This window comes from Mirounga angustirostris, unplaced genomic scaffold (genome assembly GCF_029215605.1).
Source record: "Mirounga angustirostris isolate CCGP_5_RB_7025 unplaced genomic scaffold, mMirAng1.0.hap1 SCAF_6, whole genome shotgun sequence".
NCBI classification, from domain to species: domain Eukaryota; kingdom Metazoa; phylum Chordata; class Mammalia; order Carnivora; family Phocidae; genus Mirounga; species Mirounga angustirostris.
In genome coordinates this window covers 36,227,937-36,254,416 of record NW_026991714.1, presented here as the reverse complement: position 1 = coordinate 36,254,416, position 26,480 = coordinate 36,227,937, and the positions used below count along the sequence as shown (strand labels likewise).

At 49.9% G+C, this 26,480-nt stretch overlaps 2 protein-coding genes across 10 annotated transcripts in view; one reads left to right on the top strand and one right to left on the bottom strand.

Moving 5' to 3' along the window:
* Positions 1-9,965, top strand: part of KCNH1 (potassium voltage-gated channel subfamily H member 1) — a 370,040-nt gene extending 360,075 nt beyond the window's left edge. For both annotated transcript variants that reach the window (XM_064594125.1, XM_064594126.1), the window contains one exon: positions 4,040-9,965. In XM_064594125.1, coding sequence (XP_064450195.1) covers positions 4,040-4,891 — 852 coding nt within the window. In that variant the 3' untranslated portion in view covers positions 4,892-9,965. The remainder of the gene's footprint in view (positions 1-4,039) is intronic.
* Positions 9,966-13,280: 3,315 nt separating this feature from the next.
* The window catches only part of HHAT (hedgehog acyltransferase), a 348,803-nt gene continuing 335,603 nt past the window's right edge, over positions 13,281-26,480 (bottom strand). For all 8 annotated transcript variants that reach the window (XM_064594128.1, XM_064594132.1, XM_064594129.1 and 5 more), the window contains one exon: positions 13,281-14,307. In XM_064594128.1, coding sequence (XP_064450198.1) covers positions 14,216-14,307 — 92 coding nt within the window. In that variant the 3' untranslated portion in view covers positions 13,281-14,215. The remainder of the gene's footprint in view (positions 14,308-26,480) is intronic.

Genomic DNA, 26,480 nt, shown 5'->3' with positions numbered 1-26,480 from the left:
AAAGGATTTAAGAAATGCTACCTGCAATATTCTCCTCTTAGACATTCATAAAAGACACATTAACATGGTAAGGCTCTGAGAAGTCCTGCAGTAAAGCCACCAATTCAACATTGCAGTGCGGCTCAAATTTATTTTATCTTGAAATTTCTTCCCCTCAAGATCCCCGTTAAAACCTCATGGAACACTTCAGAAAAGCTGGATAGACTTGTTCCTCAGGCCTCCATTCAGCGCCTGGTCAGAGCAGACAGCACTCTGGGTTTGGGGCTTGGGCTCTTGTCTCTCCTTTCTAGAGTGCCACTGGATCAACTCCGAGCCCACGGACAGCTGTCGTGCCTGGCGCCGGCAGTACGGGCCTCATTGTCGGGAGTCACGTGGCCACCCCTGCCCCCTCAGGTATGAAATACTTGGCCAAATGTGTGGTCATGGCTGCCTCAGAGACGAAGATTCCAAGACCAGCGTCTCCAAAAACGCAGGTGAAGTTAGTAAGCAGAACCCCAGACCCCAGGACCACACGAGCTCTGCGTCTGCTGGGGGGTTGCTGGTCTTACTCATGGATTCTCAAAGGAGGGCTCGGGCATTTTTGCAGGGCAGGAAGCTCTTTCCTGGTTCATCCACCCACTGGGTGTTCAGGTGGGGCTGTCTCCAGCACACAGGATGGCTGACAGCAGCGCTAGGAGGACACTCTGGGATAAGCCACGAGACTTCGGCACAGAGCCAGACATCCCTGTCTCCTTCTACGGAGAGCCCCAGCCCATACGTGCTGATCTGCCCCAATGACGCAGCTACGACATCTGAAAACGTTGCCTGGGTCAGGCTGGGCCCCCATCCCCTAGTCCAGGATCCAGGGGGCCTTCGGTTGAAGAGCAGAGGCTGTCCCGCCCCTCACAAGCGTCCACCACGAATGCATATTGACGGCCTTTGTCAGTCTCCTGGTATACTTCATGTACAACCTCTTGGGATAAGTTCTGTGCTGCTTCCTCGGTGTCTAAAGAAGTACTGCCTTTTCTTTAGTCTTCGAACATCTCACGTCTCAAGCGCCGCCCTGCCCGTTGCTGTTGAGAGAGTTGCTGAGAGGACCGTGTGTGTTCCAAGCCAGTCCCTTCCTTTAGATCATTGATGATGACATCTGGGCTTCCTCTTTCTGGGCAGAAGGCATTCTCCCATTGATTCATTAGCTCGTGTGTGTCTTTTATGTACTCATTTATTCCACAAATATCTATTGACGGTCCTGCATGTACCTGGCACTTTCTAAATGCTGGAAATAGTAGACAAAACAGACAAACCTGCTTTCTTAGGGTAGATAATAATTTTTTTTAAGTAGAAGATACAACATGGCATGCAGGAAACCTTTCTAGGCCCTCAGGGAGCTTTCAGAAATACAGACATAAATAACTGGTGTCTTGTTTGGGAATGGTTGCTTCCAAAGAACAGAACCCCACTCTAACTCAAGTAAAAACAGGACAGATGATACTGTTAAGAATCAGATGTCCTGCAGAACAAAGGGCAGGAAACGAGCAATCAGCTCAAGGCACCAACTCTTGGGTACGTGTACATTCTCATTCACTCTCTTTCCTCTTTCTCTTTTCTCTGTCCCACCTTCCTTCCTTACTCCCTCCTTCCCTCCTCCTCTCTCTATGAAGGGATGTGGCTAGGGGAGGAAACGGATGGCAGCTTTACTTCAAGTGGACACAGAATAGAGAGGAATTAGGGCAGAAGAGAAGTGTGAGCACAGAAAAGGCGGTTGGTGTTGTGAGGCCGGAGGTAACTTAGAGCTCCATGGAATCAGGGAAGGCTTTCTGGAGGAGGTGCTATTTGAGCTGGGTCTTGGTGTTAGGGCTAGGCTTTTGGATGCCCAATGGAGAGCAGGGGCCACACCCAGAGCAGAGCCCCTGGAGCAGAGGGAGGACGGGAGGTAGAATCCTGCTAACTCAGAGCCCTGGGGAAGGGGCAGAAAGGATCCTGATCCTTCTACTTATCATCCCTCCCTCGCTATGATGCCTTTAGTTGGGTTTCTCTTCTCCTGAGTCCCACAGCTCAGATCTGCGGCCTGGACTATAGAAGTAGATGGGGTATGGTGGAAGGGGACCAAGGGAGGCAGGATTATTAAATCATTGCTGGGATGGGCAGGGCTGGGAGAAAGGCTGCCCAGTGCAGGCCAGAAAGTCATGCACTGGGACCCAAGTAGTGCGGTTTGAAGGTTTCACCAGGTGGCAAGGGGCTCGGCAGCTGCCTCGCACCCATCTGTTAATGACCCAGGTGTCAAGTCAGCCAGCTGCAGGGGCTTGGATGGAGAAGGCAGATGACAGGTGTGGGCCTCCGGTCTGCCAGCGATTTGCTGATTGCACCAAGCGACTCAGTGTGTGCCGGGTTCCTCTGCATTTCTTACCGACCATCTTGTCGGCCATCTGTGAGGACCTAATGAGGAGTGCCCTCAGAGAACTCTGGGCAGGTGAGCTTCCTGGAAGAGAGGGCGAGTTATGCACCATCTGCTCCTGGAGGTTAAAAAGGCTGAGGCCTCGAAAGGGTGAGGGGAGAAGGGTTCATAATAAGCATCGACCGTGGGCCAGTGCTGTCACATAAGTAATCTTGTGTTGGCTTCACACCAAGTCAGAACAGTGGGGACTTTTCCTGCTTCTTAAGGAGGAAACCGAGACTCAGAAGTTAAGATGCCTGCGTGAGGTCACACAGCAAGGTGGCGGAGCTGGGATTTATTTCTTTCTGACCCCAAAGCCCGTGTTCCTGGCCTGCCAGTCCGTGTGCCTCCCCAAGACCTGAGAGTCCTGTGGCAGGTCCTTGGGGCGGCTTCTGCTTTGGTCTGAGGCTGCCTGCAGAGGGCACGGGTTTCTAGGTTGTGCTGATGGAGAAGCTGCTGTTCTCCCTTACACAGGCCTCTCCTCTGCTTCTCAGTGATCTCAAGACGGGTCCTCAGAGCAGTGATTTCTCTAGCGATATGTTGCAAGTGGCTTCCCACAAGTTCAGACGTGGGACAAGTCAGCACGTCCCTGAGTGCACCTGCCACACGCCATGTAAGCCAGAAATTACACGGCTTTCCCATAATCCGAGGTCAGCCCAGGGGAAAACCCTGTCATCTGTTGCTCTTGCTGCACTCAGGGCCAGATTCATGGACTGGTTTGCTGACTGTCTGTCCATCCTGTGCATGAAGCATTGTTCTCATCAGTGAGTACTTGTGGGACGTCTGATGGGTCTGGGGTTGGATGGCTCGGATACGAGTCGCTTACGGCAGACTTGTCTTTTATGTGACATTTAGCTACCCTGAACCTTGGTTTTCCTCTTCTCTGACATGAGAATGTGTCCCAGGGGCCTTACAGTGCCGCTACAAGGAATACATGAAGTAACATTCAAGTGCTTTATGGGCCATCCGGGCGGTTGTTAGTGTTCGGACAAGGCCGTGTGCAGGGCCATGGGCTCTTCCCCCGTGAGCCGCCTGAGGACAGGAGAGGCTTCCAAGTGAGACTTGCTTTTGCTTTCACAGCCAGCCGAGCTCACTTAAGGGTCCAGATCTGCAGACGGCCCTGGCGGTCTTAGCCGTGGCCCTGCCTGGGGACTTGTCTGAACTTTCTTGCCCTGGAATGTGGTGTAGACCAGGGGTGCTCATGCATGCATCACCTGGGAAGCTTGTTACAGATTCAAGGGCTTCCTGTCTGGAGGTTCTAATGCAGCAGGAGGCGGGGTCAGAAAAATGATTTTTGAAAAGCTGGACTGCAGGCAAGGACAGGTTCACGAGGGCCCAGCTCAGGCGCCAGGACGGTCCCCGGAGGGGAGGCCATTTGGATCTCCAGCCTCCCTCCGGGCATTTGGGGAGGGAGAGCTGGGGTTTGTTTCTCTTGAAGAGGATGAGGGCAAGAGTCAATTCCTGGGAACGAGGGTCAGGGTCGGGGAAGGCAGGGCGGGCAGGCCCTGAGCAAAGCCCCAGGAGGCCCAGTAGGGGCGCGGTTGCGGGGTGAGTGCACGCAGCCCTTGGGGGCCCCAGACGCTGACTGCCCAGGGGCTGAGCTTTGCGGTCTTTGTCTCGCTGCAGATCGTGTTCCGGAAGATCAGCGACGTGAAACGGGAGGAGGAAGAGCGCCTGAAACGCAAGAATGAGGCCCCCCTGATCCTGCCCCCGGACCACCCTGTCCGGCGACTCTTCCAGAGGTTCCGGCAGCAGAAGGAGGCCCGGCTGGCCGCGGAGCGGGGCGGCCGCGACCCCGACGACCTGGACGTGGAGAAGGGCAGCGCCCTCCCCGAGCACGCCTCGGCCAACCACAGCCTGGCGAAGGCCAGCGTGGTGACCGTGCGCGAGAGCCCCGCCACGCCCGTGGCCTTCCAGGCGGCCTCCGCGGCGGTGGCGGACCACGGCCGGCTGCACGCGCCCGGGGCCGAGTGCCTGGGCGCCAGGGCGGGCGGCGACTGCGCCCGGCGCAAGGGCTGGGCCCGCTTCAGGGATGCCTGCGGCAGGGCCGAGGACTGGAGCCAGGTGGCCAAGGCCGAGTCCATGGAGACGCTGCCCGACAGGACCAAGGCGTCCGGAGAGGCCACCCTCAAGAAGACGGACTCGTGTGACAGCGGCATCACCAAGAGCGACCTGCGGCTGGACAACGTGGGCGAGGCCAGGAGCCCCCAGGAGCGGAGCCCCATCTTGGCGGAGGTCAAGCACTCGTTCTACCCCATCCCCGAGCAGACGCTGCAGGCCACCGTCCTGGAGGTGAAGCACGAGCTGAAGGAGGACATCAAGGCCTTGAACACCAAAATGACGACTATTGAGAAACAGCTCTCTGAGATACTCAGGATATTAACTTCCAGAAGATCCTCTCAGTCTCCTCAGGAGCTGTTTGAGATATCGAGGCCCCAGTCCCCAGAATCAGAGAGAGACATTTTTGGAGCAAGCTGAGTGGTCTGTTTAAAAAAAAGAAAAGAAAAAAAGTCAAAGATAAAACCCCACCTCCCTGCCCTCGACAACCCCCCCCCCAACCCACACACACACACACCTACATGACCAACAACTTCCAAAGTGGGCTTTTCCTTTCGGGAAATCTGAGCGGGACCAGTCACTTAGGCACGCGCACGCTCTCTCGCTCTCTCGCTCGCTCGCTCACTCGCTCTCGCTCAGTCGGGGAGCAGACGTGGGAAGAGGCGCGTGCTACCACCCTGCAAGACCGCAGCGGCTCTCGAACTGTCGGCACAATTTTGGAAGAGGGGGCATGCTGTCTAAAGGGTCTTTTCCTTTATTTTTAATGTTTTAACTGCCACGATCTTTGTAAAAGATGACAACCACTAGAAAAGAGGAGCAGCTATTTGGGGGTTGGTGGGAGCGCCCCGGAGAACCTCCCATGTAGACACCAGGCTGGGCTCCTGCGCCAGGAACCCCGAAGACTGCGGCGGGCACGGGGATTTCCCAGCATTCCCTGTCCTTGTACAGCCCATGTCTGTCGTCACCTTATCTTTTCCTACAGTAGTCATGTGTAACAAGCCCGGGACAAGGGGAGCTTGAGGGACAGGGAGGGCAGAGCCTTGCAACTTTCGGTCTCTAATGGTTAAGGCCAGAAAGCAGTGAGGTGCTCTGGGTGCCTCCCATTGACACCAAGAGCCAGGAATCCTCGGGTCTCCTTTCCCAAGTAGAAGAGCTGGAGAGGGGCCTTCAGGAAGCAGAGACTCTCTGGGCTGTGATTGGCAGCCTACTGTCGTGGGAGCGACCACGGGGAGGGTTCCAGAGGCCTCAGGTGTACCTCTGGCCCTGCTCCGTGCCACTGTCCTCATCATCTGGGACCTTTGCTTCTTTTCTTTCTCAGCTCCCCCGCCCCAGTGTCCCGTGGCCTTCCGCAGGGTGTGCGGCATCGGCAGGAAGGGCGATGAGCCCAGAGCTGCTTTATTAGCAAAGCAGACACACACATACAACCTCAGAAAAATGATTGTAGCAAGTCCTATGTTTATATTATGATTCTCACTGGGATTGATGGCCCTTCAGGAATTTGTATTTTGTCCACTGCGTTGGGATCACTAGAGGACCCTTGGGATCCGTGCTCGGCCTTATTTTAAAACTAACTTTTTTTTCTCCTGCTACTCAGTAGGACTTCAGGAGAAACGACGAAGACTGCAGGGCCACGGTTGTACTTGCTTCAGGAGCAGCAGAAAGAGAATGAGGCGGCAGGTTGTCCAGCTGGCTCTGTAGGGTGACGGAGAGAGGCAGCTCAGGGAAGGTCTGAGCTCAGAGCGATGGTCACAGAGCCACCTGCGGGCCATCCAGGTCCCTATGCCATGAGGCTTGGGGACACTCCACTGCCTCCTAGGCATGTGGGGCCAAATTATTCATGTGTTTGGGCTTCCAAGGGCATCTGAGAAAGGAAAGAGGTCTCTCCCAGGCCCAGTGGAACTAGCTCAGGTGTACACCTTGCAGAGAGGGTCAGGACCCTAAAACTTGACAAGCAAGATTGGAAGTTCAGCTCTAAGAACTAGCTTGGAGAGAGAATTAGGAGTGCGGGGGATCTGGACTCTGGGTGACAGCAGGGACCCATCCAGGGCGCTGGCTTTCTGCATCACCTCACCCTAGCACCTGGCATAGCTTTGCCGCACAGATCCTGAGCCAGTGTTAATCCCCTCAGTACTGAAGGGGACCTGCCAGGGTGGGACCTGCCCTACCAAAGATACTCCGTGGTTCTGAAGGTCTCCTGTCGGGGCCCACCTACCCACCTGCCCCTCTGGTCCTGCTCAGTGGCCATGACAGGTCCCAGGACTTGGCCTTCAGTTGTCTGTGCAGAATGGGGCTGTCCTCCCCTGGCTCCCAGGACTGGCACAGATGGCCCTGGGGAACAGAGGTCCAGAAGGTCGAGAGAAGGTTCCTTCCCCAGGGGTCCTGTGCACTTACGCAGCTTCTCATGGGAGGCTTACCGGGGTGGCTCTTGGCTTCCCAAGGCTGCAGTGTTATTCGATTTAGCCTCAGATGGCAGCATACAGAGGGGGAAGTCTATAATTTCGAAAGGCTGAGTCCTGACTGTGACTCTGGATAAAGCATTGAGACTTTCGGTCTCCTTGAGAAGCTGCCCACTAGTCCAGAGGCTATAAAAGATCTGGAATCCCATCTGCCCCAGAATGTTCTAGTTTGGCATTCCTTCAATGTGCTCATTAGCCCGCTTCTGAAGTTTAGTCCCTACTACTTTCAAGTCAGGGGTCAGGGCAAGGGCCCTAATAACTCCATCATCCAGCTTCAGAAGCACCTGCCGGTTTCTCTGTGGGCTTGATGACGGGCTCCTGTCCAGCGCCCTGCAGGCCAACCTAGAGGGGCCCTTCCCTTCCTCACTGGCTCTGCCAGAGGGCGCAGGTGTTTACTAAGAAATGACTCCCCATTGGGGCCTAAGGGACTAAGACACCGATGTGCCAGGCTTGAAAGTCCACACTTGTTTTGGGGGAAAAATAAAGCTTCATGAATGTACTCGTGGACCGACTCCTAGGATTTGGATGGGGCTCATGACTGGAAGCCTGGATCCTGCGGGGGGAATGTGCTCCTCTCGGGGTCGCAGGGCCCCCACGTGAGCCTGTGGTGACAGATCACCACAGTGCAGCTGTGCATGCTTTCAGCCCTTCCCACTTAAGGATTATAGGGACTTTCGCTTTGTTTCCTCTGAAAAAAAATTTTTTTTTAAATGAGCCAAACCTTCTCTCTTTTCACCTTTATGACATGCACTTGGCCGTGGGCTGCTTTGTGCTAACTACCTACTTTCGCCTGGACGCTGCTCTGGCTTCCCGAGCAGGGCACAAGCTTCAGATACTGACTGAACCTTCCACTGTCCAGTGGCTGAAGAGAGGTTAGGGAAACACAGAGTCACCAGGTGTTGGACCGAACATTTAGACTTTAGAAGTTGTGCTGAGAGAGATTTACCTGAGTTCTTTGTTCCTTTCCGAGGGAAGGGGACATAATGTATTACACCGTCGCCCAGTACTTGCTGGTTACCTGATCTGGTACTTAAATTCCTTACCTTGAATGTTACCCGTAGGGAGGCTCCGCTTCCCAGAGAGTGTCCCTGCTTTGGAGCTGAAGGTCCTGCCCCAGCACTGGGCTGCTTGTTGACCACGCTCTCCTCATCCCCACTGATGGAGGTGTGGGGGGGAGGGTTGAGTCTGTGAAAGTAGGCGGCCAACGAGATGGTGCGCTCGTTCTCGGTGGAGGACGCGGACTCCAGCATTGAGTGCTGCGGGCCCATATACCTGCAAGGACGCCTCCACCAAGTATGACACGGTTCCCCCAGAAGGAAAGGGAGGCAGCCCTCTGGTTGAGAAGCCCTGGTTTCGTGCACAACTTTGATATCTGCACCTTCATCCACCCCATTCTCTCATGCTCAGACCTGGCTTGTTTCTAAGACCATTTTTTATACTCTCAACCTCAGACTACATCAGTGTGCAGAATGGTAGCCAGTACCAGGCAACCAGTGGCTTAGAACATCTTTGATGCTACAACAGCATATGGGCCCGAGTGTTTCGAAGCAGTTCCCGCTCCTTGTTATCCAGTTCCCGGGCCTGTTTTACCCTCAGCTTTCTAGATCCTGTGTGCTATTGCTGGCCTGGCCAAACATCAGGCCCTTTTCTGGAACCTTCTTTCAGAAGCGGAGCCAGCGTGGCTCAGAGTAAAAAATGCACTGCGCCACGCACCCCATCCCGCAAGCTTCCCCTCCTGAATCCTTGGGGGAGGGTGAAGGTAAGGAGCCAACCGTTAGAATTTTTGTCCAAGCCTTTGTGGGGACTAAAAGAATGCCTTAGGGGTCCCAGGTGTAGGGAGAGCCTCCTGTCTCCTCGTTGCATTGACCACCATACGGCACGGGCACTCTCGGGAAAATTTTAGGAGCCCTGGTGGAGATACAAGTTGCTGATGTGCATTTGATGACTAGATTGTACAATGTTTTGCAATAAAGATGTTTAGCCTTAAGACCCTTGAATGGAACTCCAGCTGGGATGGAGCTGCCAACACTCCCCCTCCTCCCTCCTCACGTCGTGTTGCTTAAAGAGGAGCCCACCGAGGGCACACTCAGACCCCAGGGTAGCCTCTCCTCTGTCACTAAATTGTACTGCCTTCTCGCTCGCTTCAATACCAATACTTTCACCAGCTCTTGTGCCCTCCAGCTGGAGGGGATTTCACTGTCCCCTCAACACCAACCACAGCCATCAGAAAGCACCATTTTCTCACACAAGGTATTCATGTTGAGAAGGTTTGATTCCCACTCCCCCCCCCACCACACACAGTTCAAAAGAATCAATGTGAATTTGCAGCTTAAATTAGTTTCAAATGAAACTTCTTTCACACGCGAGCAAATGAGACTTATTCTGGAACCTCCAGAACTGGACTCGAGTGCCCTGCGGGTGCCAGACCTGGTGGGTGCCCTCCCCGCCCCGCCATTAAACTTTTCTTAGACCCATTGTCTCTTTATCTGTGACTTCGGAGTCGGTCAACGGAGCTACCGGTTGTTCAATGAGAAGTTCACGGATCTTGTATCAGGATATGAACAATGAGAAAGATCTTCATGAAGATGCACCCTCCCCCCGCCCCAATGAATGTATTCTCTTAATATTCAGACGTTGTATTTGTGCATCAGTTGGAGACAGCCCGCATCGGACATTTCACCAGTGCCGTAAGGACACTTCTACTCCTGAGCAGTTCGTCAATCTGGGGCTTCTCCTTATATTGACACTCTTTCCATCGAGTCCCGCCAAATCCTTCACTGGGTTTTTCTTTTTCCTTCGCATCTGCCACTTTGTCCAAATGAGCATGAATAGACAGAAGTGCAGATGAGCTGATACTATGTTTATGGTCAGCTAAGGATGCTTCCAGAAACTCCAGGGTGTGTGTGCAGCTTGGGAACAATAAGGAATATGCGGGCCCCTCCATTGATGATATACCCTTCTCAACATTTTTAAACAAGCACAAATGATATTTGTAAAAAAAAAAAAAAAAAGTTTAATTTTATTTATTATGGTAATAAACTATTTTATACATGATACTTGCTTTTGCCTTTTCTTACATAATTTTAAGGCACTGAATTGGGTGCTCTGACCTAAGATGACAGAACAAGGAATGGTACTTTCTATTCCTTCTCAAGAGCTTGGGAGGCCCTAATTTGGAGAGTACAGTTTTTTTTAAGATTTTATTTATTTATTTGACAGACACACACACAGAGCAGGAACACAAGCAGGGGGAGTGGGAGAGGGAGAAGCAGGCTTCCCGCGGAGCAGGGAGCCCGATGCGGGGCTCCATCCCAGGACCCTGGGATCATGACCTGAGCCGAAGGCAGACGCTTAACGACTGAGCCACCCAGGTGCCCCTGGAGAGTACAGTTTTGGGGACCTTAGGATTCTAGAGACCCCAAGGTTGTGTGTGTGAGTACAGCACAGCGAGAGAATGGTTGTGAAGGTGGTTTGCCCTGTGATCCAGAAACAGGGCTGTGTCTGCTCTTCAGACGTCCCGAGATGCCTTCAAAGCTGGCATTGATTCAACATGTTGATTTAACACGTATCTGAACGTGACCTCCCAATTAGAAGTGAACTTTTACATTTTAAACAGTTTGGGTTGAAATATGTTTAAGATATATTAATGCTTCCCTGCCTTTTAAAATAGAGTGTAAAAAACATAACAATCTTTTTGGAGTGATTCCACATCAACCATATGAGTTCTGATCTGTGCTTTAATTCACGGATGGTCTCAGAAGCTAGTAAGGTAGAGGACTGCTTGCCCCTAAATGAACTAGTCCTATATACCAGCACTCTTGGTTTGGCTGTGGTTTTATGTATTTATTTGACACAGAGAGACACAGCGAGAGAGGGAACACAAGCCAAGGGGGAGTGGGAGGGGGAGAAGCAGGCCTCCCGCGGAGCAGGGAGCCCAATGTGGGGCTCGATCCCAGGACCCTGGGACCATGACCTGAGCTGAAGGCAGACACTTAACGACTGAGCCACCCAGGCGCCCCTTTAATAGCTCCAGAACTATTAAAAAGCAAGTTTTAATACTTGCTTTAATAATTGTTTCCTGCTTGTGGTGAGATTCTCCACGGGACTGTCAACCTTTCTTACTTCATGCCAGTGGACCGCATTTCAAGAAGGGCACTTTTCTTTTGTAGACAGAACTTAATTCAGGATGAGGAATCTGTGATCTGCAAGCCAGATTCGGGCCTCTGCTTGATCTCATGGGGCCATAGTATGAATACAGCATTTTTAATGGTGTCCTCTCCAACCTATTATTTCATTACACCGCAGAAAAGCATAATAAAAATAAATGAAAGGTGATAGTATTTAAAATTCCAAGTGATTGATATTCATTCAAAAGTCTCACCTAATGAAGCATTGAATATTGTTCTTTATATATCCTCAATAGTGAAAAAAAATCTCTCTTCGTGAATATGATTTTTATAATTAGTCAAAAGGACTAGTAATACAGAGCTAAGTAATGAACACTACATTCTGGGTGTCAAAGGGGTGTCAGTTATTGGGATTTTGCTGGTTTGTTTTAAAATAAAACAATTTCCCTGAAGAAGGGCCTCAGGTTTCTCAATGCCCACTGAGGAAGGCCAGCACTGTCAAGATAATCTGGCTTCTCAATAGTTGGTCCTATTGTGTGGATATGTTCTGGTACATTTGTTAGAAAACAAACTCATTATGGTTAATTTCTATATGTAGTCAATAATTACTATTTTAAATAAGTGAGCAGTCACAATTTCTTTAAGGCAAACCCCCATCCCACTAAATTACCATCTTGTATAGATGTATAGATCATTATACAATTAGATATGTGACGGATATATTTTCTTTCTAGGCCTGCAGTCTTTAATAGAACAAAAGGCTTTCTGCTGTCACTTTAAACAAATTAATCTGAAGGAATAATAAAATACTTTGAAGTCTTCTTGCACGGTCCCAAGAATTCGTCAAAATGACCAAGAAGGGTTGGCTGTCCTTCAGATCGTGCTTGCAGCTCTCTGGCCTGCCCACAGAGCTCGGTTGAGGTCAGAGGATCCTGGGGCTAGAAGTGACCTTAGGACCTTGTCTAGTTGTTTTCCAGCCCCACGCCTGAAGCTGCCCAGGGCTGATGGCTTGTGCAAAGTGACACGTCAGATGCTCCTCAGCTGGAACTGCTATGTCTTCCCAGGTACTTCAAGAATCTTTCATTTAAAGCAAATCCAAGCTTTTACTCCACATGCGTGAAGAGACATCTATTATCATTTTCCTATTACAGTTGGAGAATAGCAAGAGGTTAAAGAAAGAAAACAATGGTCCTAGATAACCCACATGTTGCTTAATCAGGCCTCAAATTATCACATACTAATTCCCGAGAACCACTCTAAATCATGTAATAGCTTAAAAGAAATTCAGGGTTATTACTTCCAAATATATTCACCAATTCTTCCAATATAAGTTGAATGAATGAATAAACCTATTTGTTTTTACATAAATGGTGTCTCTGAAGAGTTCAAAATTCTTTGTATTGCTTACGTATGTACATACATCAGACGCTTGCCTGCAATCATCTTCACGCCCCTGTGTGTCCTTAACCAGCCCCTTCCTTCCATGTGAACTTCAGCCAGACTCCCTGTGGCTGGCCACAGTTCCTGAGCTGGTGTTAGTCCATGATCCTGTACTACAGTTACCGGAGTGCTCACTCTTCCCAGTGCCATTCCCTCCTTGAAACTCCCCAGCACCTTGGAATCACCTGCCCGGGCCTCCCGGGCCCTTACTCAGCCAGCTCCTGAGGCCACTGCTGTCAGCCTGCCTGCCCCTCTGGGTCTGTTCCCTGCAGCAGTCAACCTGGGGTAGGCCCGCTCCCCACCGCCTGCTCCACCCACATCTGCTCTTCCGGGCAGAATGGGTAGGAAGAAAGGATGTCAGCAAGATGGCCAGTCCTGCATTCCAGGAGTATGAATCCCATTGAGTTAAAAGCCACGGCCAGGACACAAGGACCACACCAGATAGCAGATGTGAGATGTGTGGCCAGACCAGGTCCAAGGGAACCTTTCATTCAACAGCAATTTTATCCATGTGTTTGAGATGTACTAAGTTCTCCCATAATGAGGTACAGTATGGATCAAACTTCCAGGCTTCTTCACATACCACTTGCCCTCTCAAAAAAAAGAAGAAAAAAAAAAAAATCCAAAGCCAAACAGATATACTCAGCATTATCTACCACTTGGGGCTATTTAGTGGCCTGTCACCCACTTTCCAGAGGAGTGAATAAGAGCTATAGGTGTTTAAATTTTAAGCATTTTCTTCAAAAAACATTCAAAATGATTCTACAAAAATGTGAATTATCAGTGTGACAGAAAAGGCTCCATTTTATTTGAAACAAAACAAAACAATGTAAACCACTGAGTGTACACCAGTGAGCAGGAAGCTGGGGGCTTCCTTGTGTGGAGAGGAGAAAAGACCCCAGGAAACCATCCCTACCCTTTGTCACTTGCCTGATAGCACCTGTCTGTGGACGCGCTAGCTCATGGTTCCTTAATTCTGCTTCTTCATTGAGAAACGAAGATTAACTGTCTGGTAGAGGAACTGCCATGTTTATACTTCTCTGCAAATCTAGGGAACAAGCATCCAAATGTCGATCACAGTGACGGTGTTCCAATAACAGATCTCCTTAGGTACTGGCCCCTTGGAACACTATAGGACAGGTCGTGTCTTCTTTGACTGGGCAATGAGAAACTTGACTGTGGCTTTGTCTCCTCCCTGCTACGGAGCTGAAGTGGGAAGCTCAGACCTCAGTGCTGGTTCTAGAGACCACACTGCAGGACATGGGGAAGAGGTCACTTAGATGTTAGCAAAATATTTCAGAAATACGGCCAGTGGAGGACAGGCCTTATCACTAATCAGGACTTCTATGCTCCAATTGATGTCTATTGCATTTAATTCTTGGTAAAGTAGAAAGAACCTGAAGGGCCCCTGGGACTGGGTTCTAGACCACAATGTCACCATGTGCAGCTGGGCAAGATAATACTGCTGTGGACCCCTGCTTACTCAACAGGAAAATGATGGGGCTGGGGGAGATGAGCTCTGGGTCCCCAAAGTTAGAAGCCTCACTGGTTGTCAATTTTCTATGAGAGCTCAAGCTTCCAGTCTTGGAGTGAGGTAACTTCAACAAAAGATGGGCAGATGAAGCACTGGTTCCTTGGAGGTCATCTTGGTGTGCGAGGTCAGGGTGAAGCACCATTTGCCTTGGAGGCCAGCAGGAAGGGCTGGTGCCGGCCGGGCGGCATTAGTCCACTGAGTATGTCTGGGCCCAGGCGATGCCCACGTGGGAGTAGCAGTAGAGGAATCCCAGGACAGAGAGGGTCACATATGGCCAGCCTGCAGGGGGAGGACAGAGATGGCAGAGTGGTTAGATACTCCTGGGGCAGGACCTTCCAGAGGTGCAAACTGTCCCCCTTTGGGGAAGGCAACTCAAGAAACAACATGGGCCTCAGTTGACACATCAAGACACAGACCTCCTGGAAAGTGCGCTCTACCTGAAACACCAACAACTTGAACTCTGCATTCCCACTGGGGCCAGCATAAAATGAGGGGTGTGCTCTCTCAAATGGAAATTAGGTTTAGAAATAGGACACGCTTTTAAAGAATATGTACTTAGAAAACTAAAGTAGTTAATAATCAAAAAAGAAGAGAAGTCCGTAAGACCCACAGTAAATCTCAAAATATAGATTGGCCGTTATATGGAATTGAGTGCCATCTGTAAGCACACAGAAGGGAAAGCCTAAATTAAACATTTGCTTTCAAAACTCAAAGCTTTTAGTGGTTCCTTCTGTAAGTACTTGTCTTAGAATATCTGATGTTCTTTTCTTTCTCCTCCTCCTCCTCCTCAATTAATAGCCCTCTCTGCTGAGTGTTTGTCACTTAATGACTTCCATGTCTTCTACATGTTTCACTTACTCAACCATTTATTAGGAGCTCTGGAGATCCAGAGATGCTGTGGAAGGTGCCAGATGTCAAAATAGGTGATCCTACTCCAGCTTGGGAAAGACACACACACACTACTGGGATTTGTGAACCACGTAACATGTGCTAGATAATGATGTAGACAGAGCAAATTTAAACTGGGCCATGTGGGGTAAGCAAGAGTTTGTCAGATGGAAAGGGACAGGGATAAGCGACCAGAGAGACCACCTCACGTGTGAACATGGCCCGTGGGCCACCCCTGGAACAGGGATCATGTGACTGTGGCTACTGCCCAGGAAGGGGCAGGCAGGGCAGCGCTAGAAGCAGGGAGGAGGCGGTGGGAGCCACTGAGGGTACCGCGGTTCTTCAGGCTCTCTTCCTGCCATGTCAACAAGCAGCTGCGATTATTATTACTGGAAGTTCAAGGACTACGGCATAGTGGTTAAGTGCGGGCTCTGAGGTGAACCTGGATGCCAGTTCAAACCCTGGCTCTGCCGCTTGCCAGCTGTGAGACCCGGAGCAACCTGACGAACCCCAAGTGTAAACCTAGGAGAGGGACAGAGCACCTTTATTAATAGTCTTCATAGGACGCCATGGACTGATTGTGTCCCCCCACATTCGTGTGTTGAAGCCCTAACCCCCAGTGCATATTTGGAGGGGGGCCTTGGGGAGGTAAATAGGTTGAGATCAGATCATGAGGCATCGCGATGGGGATTAGCGCCCCCATAAGAAGGGACACGCAGGGCTTGCCTCCTTGCTCTCTGTCATATAGAGACGTGGTGAGAGAAGGTGGCCATCTAAAAGCCAAGAAGAGGGGCCTCCCCCAGAACCAAGTCAGCCGGCATCTTGATCTGGGACTTCTTCAGTCTCTGGAACTGTGAGAAACAAGGGTCTGTTGTTGAATCCATCCAGTCCGCGGTACTTTGCTAGGGTGGCCCGAGTTGACTAAGATATAAGGAAGGAGTGTACAACACGATGTAAAGGCCTGCACGATGCCTGGCCTCGGATGGACACTTAGGAAAGGTAGTAATAACACTGGGGCGAGGACACAGAAGTCCTTCTCCACCAAGATGAGAGTGGTAACAGGGAAGTCCAGCCCTGGTCCTCCTCTGAGCTCCTGTTTTCAACTTGCTCCTTTACTGGCTTGGCACAAGAATTCTCCTAGGCCTTGAAGGCAAGAGAAGTGAGGGGAGCAGAGGACTTCCAAGAGCCTGGCTCTAGGCCCAGTCCTACAGTCCTACCTCCTGTCTGCTAGTCAGCCAGTGTGTTAGCTTCCTTTGGCTGCTGGGAGCAAATTACCACAAACCTCAGTGGCTTCCAACAGAAATGCATTCTCTCCTACTTCTAGATGCTGGAAGTCTGAAATCAAGGTGTTGGCAGAGCCACCTTCTCTCTGAAGGCTCTTAGGGAGACTCCTCCCTTGCCTCTTCTAGCTTTGGATGACCCCAGACATTCCTTGACATATGGCAACATACCTCCAATCTCTGCCTCTGTCTTCATGTGGCCTTCTTCCCTGGGTACTTCTGTGTCCTCTCCTCTTAGAAGGACACCAGTCATGGATTTAGGGCCTACTCCAAATCCAGGATGATTTCTTCTCAAGACATTTAGCTAATGACATCAGCAAAAACCCTATTTCCAAATGAAGTCACATTCTGAGGTTGCAGATGGACATGAATTTGGGGCAGGGTACTAATCGGCCCAGTACAGCCAGGTACTTTTTCAAGCTTCAAAAGGGACCCATCCTGCCTGGTGGCCCTCAGACACAGATGCCAGGGGACCTATTGACATCTGCTCCTCAGTGAGCTCAGGAAGCAGAAATTAGGGAGGGGGCTTCAGGCATGGGGAGAGGACCCAGACTTCAGCTGTGTTTAGGATGATGCCTTGGCAGGTGTTTGGTAAACACAGAACCCAGAAGCTGGCTCTGGAGGTGGGAGAATGGGGATATTTTATTTACACAAAGCTGGGCCTGGGTCATTGGACAGCTGTGCTTGGCTCTGCGGCTGTCCAGGGACATCCCTGTGAAAGCTCCTGGAGAGCACACAGAACTGTAAGGAGGAACATCCCCAACACCGCCCGGAAGTGTGGCATATGCATGTTCAGTTTGGACCCCAGTTAGGCCCTGAAAATTCCCTCTACCATTCACTGTTTGCCATGCACAGAGGCGGATAGACAGCAGTTAGGAGACTTGTAATCCTGACTCTATTATGAGACCCTAAGAGGGGCTCAGTTTCTCCATGTACACCACGGCAGGTCAAAAATAAACAGAAGCACATGAAATAAGATCGCAGATTTGGTAGTGCTTTTAAAAAGTGTTTCAGAGTGGAACATAAGGAATAGCATGGAGGACATTAGGAGAAGGAAGCAAAAAAAGAAGGGGGGGAAATCGGAGGGAGAGATGAACCATGAGAGACTGTGGACTCCGAGAAACAAACTGAGGGTTTTAGAGGGGATTGGGGGTGGGGGGATGGGTTAGCCCGGTGATAGGTATTAAGGAGGGCGCGTACTGCATGGAGCACTGGGTGTTAGACGAAAACAATGGATCGTGGATCACCACATCAAAAACTAATGATGTCTTGTATGGTGACTAATGTAACATAATGAAATAAAATGAAAAAAAATAAAAAGTGTTTCAGAACTGCAAAGAATTCCTATGGGACCACTTGAGAAGTCAATGTATATAGTCTCTGTGTGAAGCTGTTAGGTAAACAGCTCACTGGCCCTTTTAACAGGAGCGTTCCCCTACAGACATAACCCCGGTGCGTACCAGATGGCTGCCGAGGACCTCTTACCTTTTCCTGACCTCAGGAGTAAGCTACGTGATGACAAGGGAAAGACAGACGCCACATGTGCCCCTTGCACAGCATCCAGCCAGTATTCCGTAAGCATCTGCTGTGTGCCTGGCCCGCCCGAGACACCAGGCCTCAACATCAACCTCTGCGGTTTGCCGGCTACAGGCACAGGGCCTTTGACCGTAGCAGCTGCTACCCAAGCACCGATGTGGTCCAGGTGTTGCCGGGGCGGGGAGGGGATGCTTGGGGCACAGCCTCCTCTTCATCAGGGTTCAGATGAGCACAGAAAAAGAAACTGGGATGGGCTGTCATTCTGGCAACATTTGAGGGCTGCTATGATGTAGTCATCCCGGCTTGTCAGCCCTTAACAAAAATGATGGCGTCAAAAGGGTTCTGTCCTGACAAATGAACACCGACCTCATCCTGCAGGCCTCACTCCCCCTGGCCTTTCCCCGCTCTGTGTTCTCCTTCCAGGCTCTCCCTTCTCACCAGGATTTCCAATCCACACTGTCCAGTCAACTCCCATATCCCAGCAACCCCGACCCCATGCATGCACACACATACACATTCACATACACGCGCGCACACACTCTCTCTCACACACACACACACACACACACCATTAATGTGGCTCATAAAGCCTGGTGGGCAGCATGGTATTGGTCAAAGGAAAAGATCCTCCTTAAGAGAGTACTTTAAGGCCCAAATCCCCCGCATACTGGGTCTATTCATGGCTAGGCCTCCAGATTCAATGATGTGTCCTGGTGGCTTCTGATACCAGACCTCTTAAGATCTAAACAGTTGAACAGTTTTAACGGACAACAACCAGGCAGCATTGAAGATATTATAAAGAGGATGCTAGCAAGTTAGGCAATGTTTGCAAAAGATTGGGTAATATAGCTAATGGGACAGACTATCTGACAGATATAGTTAATGCATACAAGTAGGATACATAGCACCACAGATTCAATTAAGAAGATCAATGTAGGCGGTGTAATAGAGGGAGTTAATAGGGTGTAGGTGGTTGTATCATGATATTGTTAATAGTACACTGGTGAGTTGTATAATAACTACAGCTAATGAGAACAGGTAGGACACAGAGGGAAATGTCTAGAGCTAAAAGAAAGCAAGCAGTGTAATTTTACTTGAGGTTATTATGGCTGAGCGACTTTCTGAGCAATTACATCACTCTGAAAAGATTGGAAAGGCTGAGGCTCAGGAGAGTGAAGGAAAAGACCATCATCATGCAGGGCCATGGAAAGTCAAAGGATATATCACACTGGTTTTCTGGAAAGTGATGGGATAATCAGAACACGCAGCAAGTCTAATGAAAACCTTGTTTAAAAGGTAACATTGTAAAATGATCGCAGCGCCACTGTGGAAAACAGCAAGGAGGTTCCTCAAAAAATGAAACACAGAATTATCACATATATACCCAGAAGAACTGAAAGAACTAGAAGAGATATCTGTGTACCCACATTCACAGCAGCATTACGTACAATAATCAAAAGGTGGAAATAGCCCAAGTGTCCACTCACAGATGAATGGATACACAAAATGTGGTCCATACATACAGTGGAATATTATTCAGCCTTGAAAAGGAAGGGACTCCTGACACAAGCTATACCTGGGATGAAGCTTGAAGACATTATTCTAAATGAAATAAGCCAGACACAAAAGGACAAATACTATATATGAGGTCCCTAGAGTAGTCAAATTCATAGAGACAGAAAGTGAAATAGCAGTTGCTAGGGGCTGGGGGGAGTTACTGTTTAATGGTACAGGCGTTTCAGTTTTGCAAGATTAAAAAAGTTGTGGAGATGGACAGTGGTGATGGTTGCACAGCAACATGAATGTGCTTAATACCACTGAACTGTACACTTAGAAACGGTTAAAATGGCAAATCCTATGTTATCTATAATTCACCACAATAAAAAATTCTATGCTGAGTGAAAGAAGACATCGACAAAATAATATATACCATATTATTCCATTTATGTAAAATGAAAATTGATTTATAGTAACAAAAAGCTTGTCAGTGGTTGCCAGGGGCTGGAGCACAGGGAGGAACAAATTACAAAGGGGACACCAGGAATCTTTGGGGATGATGAAAATGTTTTGCATCTTGATTATGGGAAGGTTTTAAAGGGTATATACAACTAGAAAATACCTTAAATGAATATATTTTACTGTGCATAAATTATTTCTCAATAAAGTTGTAAAAATTTTAAAAATTGAAAAAATGAAAAAAATTTTAAAGGTAACATTGGAATATTAGCGAATCACAGACTTACAGTATTCTGCTACAGTGTCCTAGGTTATATATATGCCCTAAGGTATTCAAACAAAAGATGCACATGCAAGAAGATATGATTCACTTTTTAAATGATGATGGGTTTTCAATCCTTCATCTCCCTAGGGGCAGGAGGACTTGCCATGCGTAGGACTGAACAGTGGGCTCCCCTAATGCTCTCGTCCACTGGGGCCTCTGAGCGGGAGGACAAGGCTAAGAGCTCTTTCTTAACTATGCAGACACACTCAGCAGCTGAATCAGCACAAATCCCTATTCCAGGGAAGAAATCAATCCTTCCTAATGGGAGAGAAGTTAATTGAGTTGCTGAATTGTATATGAGCTATCAATTACCCCATCAAAGGCTCATTCAGCTGTCAGTCTGGGCAACACTCCTGAGCCTGTGGCCGCCATCTTGGCTCTAATGGGGCTTTTTCAAAGGCCACGTCCTACTGCTAACCATTTTTAGAAGGAAATGGAAGGTGACCACTGTATGAACAAACTTGGCAGCGAAGCCTTTTTCCTGCCCTTCCTCCCAGTCAGCCAGCACCATAGTCTCTGTCCACATGTGAGTAGTTTATGAAGAATATGGAATCTACTATACAGTTTACAAAGAATACACAGTCTTAATGAATCCTTACAACACTCTTAAGACAGAAATCATTAACAGATACCAATATCCTTGCTTGTAGCCACACTGCCTCAAAAGGGCCCAGAGTCCACATCCCAAGCCCAGAATGTCAGATTAAATCCTATTTGGAGAAAAGTCTGAAGGACTTCAGTCTTTCCTTTAGTTTTTTATAATTATCTGTCTTTTACCATTAACAATGCCCTAGTCTCCACCTTCCACCCACCCAGGCAAGTTTTCTAGCCGGAGGCTCTGATGCCCTGTTGCCCACTGATCCTCTCATTCATCCACTTCTCAGTTGTCACGCTGCTGGGTCATAGTTCTCCTTGGGGTTAAGGAACACTCACTCTCAGCTTGGCCCTTGGGTCCCTAGAGCTGAATGGATGGACTCTCACTTTCTGGTCCCACAGAGCAGCAGTATCACTCAGGGACTCAAAATCATTCTAAGAGGAAGAAGAGGAGGTTCCCATCATCCCTGAGAGCCATTAGGCTACAAAGGAAACAAGTCTCACTTCCCCAAACTCTCCTTGGTTGAAACCCAAGCCTACAAATGTGAAGGATGTATTATAATTATTAAATGCCATCAACATATCCACCCATATCCCTGGGGATGCGGGTGCATATGTAACAGCCCACGTTGCCATCCTGGTGAAGACAGATATGAGGCTGATGAATTTCAGCCTCCACGGACAGCCTTTGTGAAGGGGTAGGCTTGGAGAAGGATATCCGATGGGGAAATGAAATGAAGAGGTGATTCCAGGAGATGTTGCAGAAAAGGGAGTCATAGCACTTGGTGACTGATGGATCTGGGGGCCAAAGAATACATTCCCTCTCCCTGACCCTGAGCACTGCTAACAGAGTACCCTTGGGGCTGACGTTCAGCTAGTGCACATCAGAGGGACTCTACCTAATGTTAACAGGCTGATTCACTACCCTACTAGTTAGTAAAAGCCATGATCCCAGCCTTTCCCTCATGACCTGTTCTCTGATTTCACATCAAAAGGGGTAAAGCCCTGGTCCTGTAGGGGCCTCCAGGACTCGCTCCAGCACATGGCTGCCATCTCTCTGGACTGACGGGTCTGTGCCCATACCTTACATTTGTTAGAAATGCTGAACACCAGCTCCCCCCTCTATACACACATTGTCCTGCTTTGGTGACATCTTTTGCTCTGAGGTCAGCAGGGGTTGAGTGTTCCTCTCCTTAGAGAACCAGCTGGGGCTCTGGACTCTGGTCCTAGGGTGCTGGCTCGGGATTTGAGAAGCACCACCAACCCGGTGCCCCCGGCACTCTCTGCACCATCTTCCCAGCCTCGCTACTGTCATTTCATTAATTATTCAGAATAACTTTACGCACTGTTGCCTTTGTTAAAAGAGCTAGCTCCTGACAGCACTTTATTTTTAACAGTATTCAGGCCTGATGGGGGGAAATGATAAGGTGCCTTGGTAGCTTTATTTAAATCTTATTTACTCCAGTAGTCCAGCCTGGAGATGATGTGCAGCCATTCATCAAACAGTCCTGAGCCTGCAGACCTTCCTTCAGAGCTAAATTAGAGCTGTAACCTTAATAGAGCTACAGGGCAGGAGACTTTTCCCATCAGAGGGCTACCTTATCGAAGGATACACAGCAAGAGCAAAGCTGCCCAAGCTTCAAAACCTATGAACTGCTGGATCTGTTTTCAAACACATGGGGTAAGCGACAGAAGGTGTGAAGAACAGACTGTTGCCACTTTAGGGTTAAATACCAATTTCTTACCTTCATATGGTTTACAAACCTGGGCCTCAAGCCATGGGTTTGAGGCCTTAGTGTTTTTTCAAAAAATGCTCGGCTGCCTCTTTCACAACCTTTCATGAGAAAGAAGGACTAGATTGTACTAATCTGTCCATGAAATGAAAGCATGAAATCCTGGGGCCCTGGCTTTCTAACATGAGCCCACAGCAGAATCACCTGGAGGCCACGTCAAGAGGATGTGGGGCTCCCAGCCCCCAGTTTCTGATCCAGGGGACCTGTGGCCAGCCTGAGATTTCCATTTCTAAGGTGACATGGATGCTGCTGGCCCAAGAACCACATGTTGGGAACCACTGTTCTAGGTGAACTCCAAAGAAAATTGAGGGAAGAACTTTCTATTGACAGAGTTGCTCATAAATTGGGCTTTTTCTTTTTCTTTTTTTTTTTAAAGATTTTACTTATTTATTTGACAGAGAGAGACACAGCGAGAGAGAGAACACAAGCAGGGGGAGTGGGAGAGGGAGAAGCAGACTCCCTGCCGAGCAGGGAGCCCGATCCCAGGACCCCAGGATCATGACCTGAGCCGAAGGCAGACACTTAACGACTGAGCCACCCAGGTGCCCCAAATTGGGCTTTTTCATAGAGCAGAGGAGACAGACAGTTACAGAGCTTTATGTTCCCAGGTCCATTGCTGAGCACATTCTACATTCTCTCAGCTACCTTACCAGGGAGGTATTATTAGCCCCATTTCATAGAGAAAGGAAACTAGGGCTCAGAGGAGTAAAGTAATTTCTCAAGGTCTAACAGCTAATTGGTCATCAGACCAAACTGGAACTTAGGGCTGTGTGACTCACGGTGCCTAAGGTAACAGCGGGGAGGGGGAAGCAGCAGGTTTGTATTTTCAGGCATCATCCAGCACTAAATCACTAGGTCACACACCTCCAGTAGCCTCAATTTCTCCATTTTTGTGAAGGGGGGACAAAGAAAGTATTGATGAGCACATTTATATCCCCTGTCTTGGAGAGTGCCTAATTTAGGCAGTATTCATTAAAGAGCACATTCTCGATGGCTGGGCGATCTTTCATTAACATTGTCAGAGCCAGGGGCCGAGCCTCCAAAAGGTATCTAGCAGGGAGACACAGAGGAAGGGGGGCTCCACCCCCCCACAAGAGCTTCTTGCCATCCCCAGCAAGAGTTGTTTGCTAGGCGCTGTGTGTATTTTTCACCAGCACAAACTGCGGTCGCTAATAAATCCGTTGTTCACGGTCAATTTCGCATCCTGATGCAGCCAACCTAGGCTGCATTTTTCATCCTTTCTTACCCCCGGCACAAGCCTCGTGGGCAGAAGCTTACTGAGGCACTCACTTCCATCAAGTAAAATCATTCCACGTGAAACTGAGGAAGTGGGTAGAACAAGCCAAAGCCACTTTTTCTTACTCTGACAGCATAAGTAGACAGTAGTGCTGAGAAAACAGCTTTTCTCTCTCTGGGGCCAAATGGGTAGGGACTCGCTTCCCAGAAAACTGTCCCTGCAGTGGGTGCCACGGTCGCAGCTCCTGCCCCTGGGGCCAGAGGCTGCACCGACAGAACATGCTTCCCAGCTGTTGTTCTTCCTTCACCTGTGTTTTTAATACAGTCTCATTGGGGCTGTTGTTCATCGTTCATTCATGACCACGCTATAGAACGCAGCAGATGCTGCCTACCAAATGAGCTCGTGAAAGGCACTTCCCGCCAACAAAGGGATGTGCACAGTGTGGGGAAGGCTCCCTGTCACACAGCCCTGACAACCACTCACCCACATTGCTATTTATGAAGCACCTACTGCGTGCCCGGCATTGAGACAGGCAGCCTTGATCCTTGCCATACGTACAGCCTGCATCTTCATCCGAGGCCCATGAGCAGGTGCCCCTGAAGGCTGAGTACGCGCTCCAGGGCCCCAGACACTTCACCTACCCCTATGGGTTCAGTTCCTCAGCTCCGTTACCCAAATGTGCAGATAATGACTCGGGGGAAACAGATAGCAGAGACAAGATTCTCAATCCACTGCATAGGCTGGGATGATGGGCTGACACTAGTTAAGTTGAAATTTCACTATGATTAAAACAGCAGAGCTTCACAATTTTTGTTTTCTAATCCAACGATGCCAATACTGGATGGAGGAGGTCCGGGAGCACATCCCGGGAGGAGTGGCTGACGGACCTGGCGATGTTTATCCGGGAACACGGAGACTCTGGAGAAGGGAAAAGAGCTGCCTGCTTAGATCTAAAAGTCTACCCTTAGAAGAGGCTTGAGGGGACATCTGTGTGAGGAGGGGGGACACCCTGGGGGGCAGAGGCACACTTTGGCAGCAGGAGCCCCAACCCCGCAAAGGCTCAGGAGACACTGGGTTCCTCCTGCAGGGAATGCAGGGAATGCAGCAGAGGCAGGACAGGAGGCCCGAGCACAACAGAGGAGATTCCTCTTCCAGGCCAGAGGCAGAACCAGGTCTGAGAGTCCATGAATCTGCTTGTCTCTTTGCAGGGCACAAGGACAAGGGCACACACAGTAAATGGGCAGTGAACAATGGTGAGACGGAAGAAACACAGACACGGCGGTGGACTTTTGAGTCCTCATTCACAAGACTCCCAAGTCCCTCCTACAGGTGATTAGAAAAAAGACTTGTTGCAAAATCCCTGAACCAGGAGCCATATGTAGGTGCATTTGGCCTCCCTTTCCCCAGCTCGTGGGATCTGAGGCCAATTGATCAAAGTGCCCGTGGCCATGGGTGTGCCTAAGAGGGCCACAAACACCTAGACTTTGCCACGGGACAGCAGAGCACGAATGCCCCTCCAGTCATATCCAGCTTCGTACCACCCCCCATGAACGTACCAGATGGAGCTGGAAAGGGAGAGAAAGAGAGCGATGCCTAAACCATGTGGATACCTGAAAGATGAGGTCCGTGATGGTCTGACACGCTCTTTTCCTGAAGCAGTTGTGGGATAAAGGACTCCAAATTACTTGACTTAAATTTCCCAGCAGAGAGCAGAAGGATAAAACCAGGCTCCCTGTGGCGCTGGTGGCAGCCCTTCCTGGCGCTCTTGGAAGCGACGGTGGGCTCGGAAGGCCACCAGCCCCTTGGGAAGAGGAAGGAGCCAGTCCAGACGGCTTTGTTCTCACCTGCTGTTCCCACTGACTGCATCTCCAAAATCTATTTTGCTCACCCGTCCGTGCTGAGGAAGGGGCGGGTTGGAGCGGGGGAGGTAGCACGGACCAAAGAGCTTGTCTGTGCCCCATGGGCTAGCAACTGCTGCCTGGAAAGTGGCTACAACCCCAGCCTCTGCCCTGCCCCTGTGACCGGGCCACACGCAGGCCACCCGTGTCGGGGTGCATGGGGGGCCATGGGGCAGCTTCTCTCTAAGGGAATTGAGCCCACAGGGTTGGTTCCACTCAAGCTGACTTTAGCCACCTGAGAAGGAACCTGACAGAAGCACGAAATGGCTCCGAGATTAGTTCAGAAAAATGTGGTTCCAACATTTACAAGTGGGATTTGGAAAAGGCATCTCATTTCCTAGGTGTTGGTGTAAGGAGCGGCGTGGAAACAGGTAAGAAGGGGCAGGCTCGGGGGATGCTCAGCAGCGACAGTGTCCCCGGGTCACTCTCCGGCCGGCTGGCTTGAGGGCGGAAGCAGCTTGCGGGTGGGCAGAGCTGGGAGCCATTGTTCAGGGCAGCTCAGCACGCAGGTGGCCCCGGGCGCCAGGAGAAGGCAGCACCAGGAGAGGCCGACTGCAGCCTCAGGGAGCCTGGGGCCTTCTCTGCGAAAGAAGCATCAGTGATGTGCTCTATGGTGGCTACTTGAACAGACTAATAAAAAATTTTTTAAAAATAAAACTTAATTAAAAAAATTTTTTTTAAATAAAAAAAAAGCAGCAGCATCAGCGCTTCCCTGGGAGGGGGCAAGGGCTCTGTTTAGGGGAGCGGAAAGGAGCGCGGAAGATCCCACAGGCGCCTCCCGTCAAACCCGCACATGCTGCAGCCCCGGGGCTCTCCTGAGGGCACGTGGAGAGGCGCAGAGCTGCCCCACGCCGCAGCTGCTCCGTCCTTGCAAGGGCACGGGCAAGCCATGGGGCCCAGGACAGCAGTCACAGTCCCTCCCACATGGCAAGTGGGGGGCCAGTG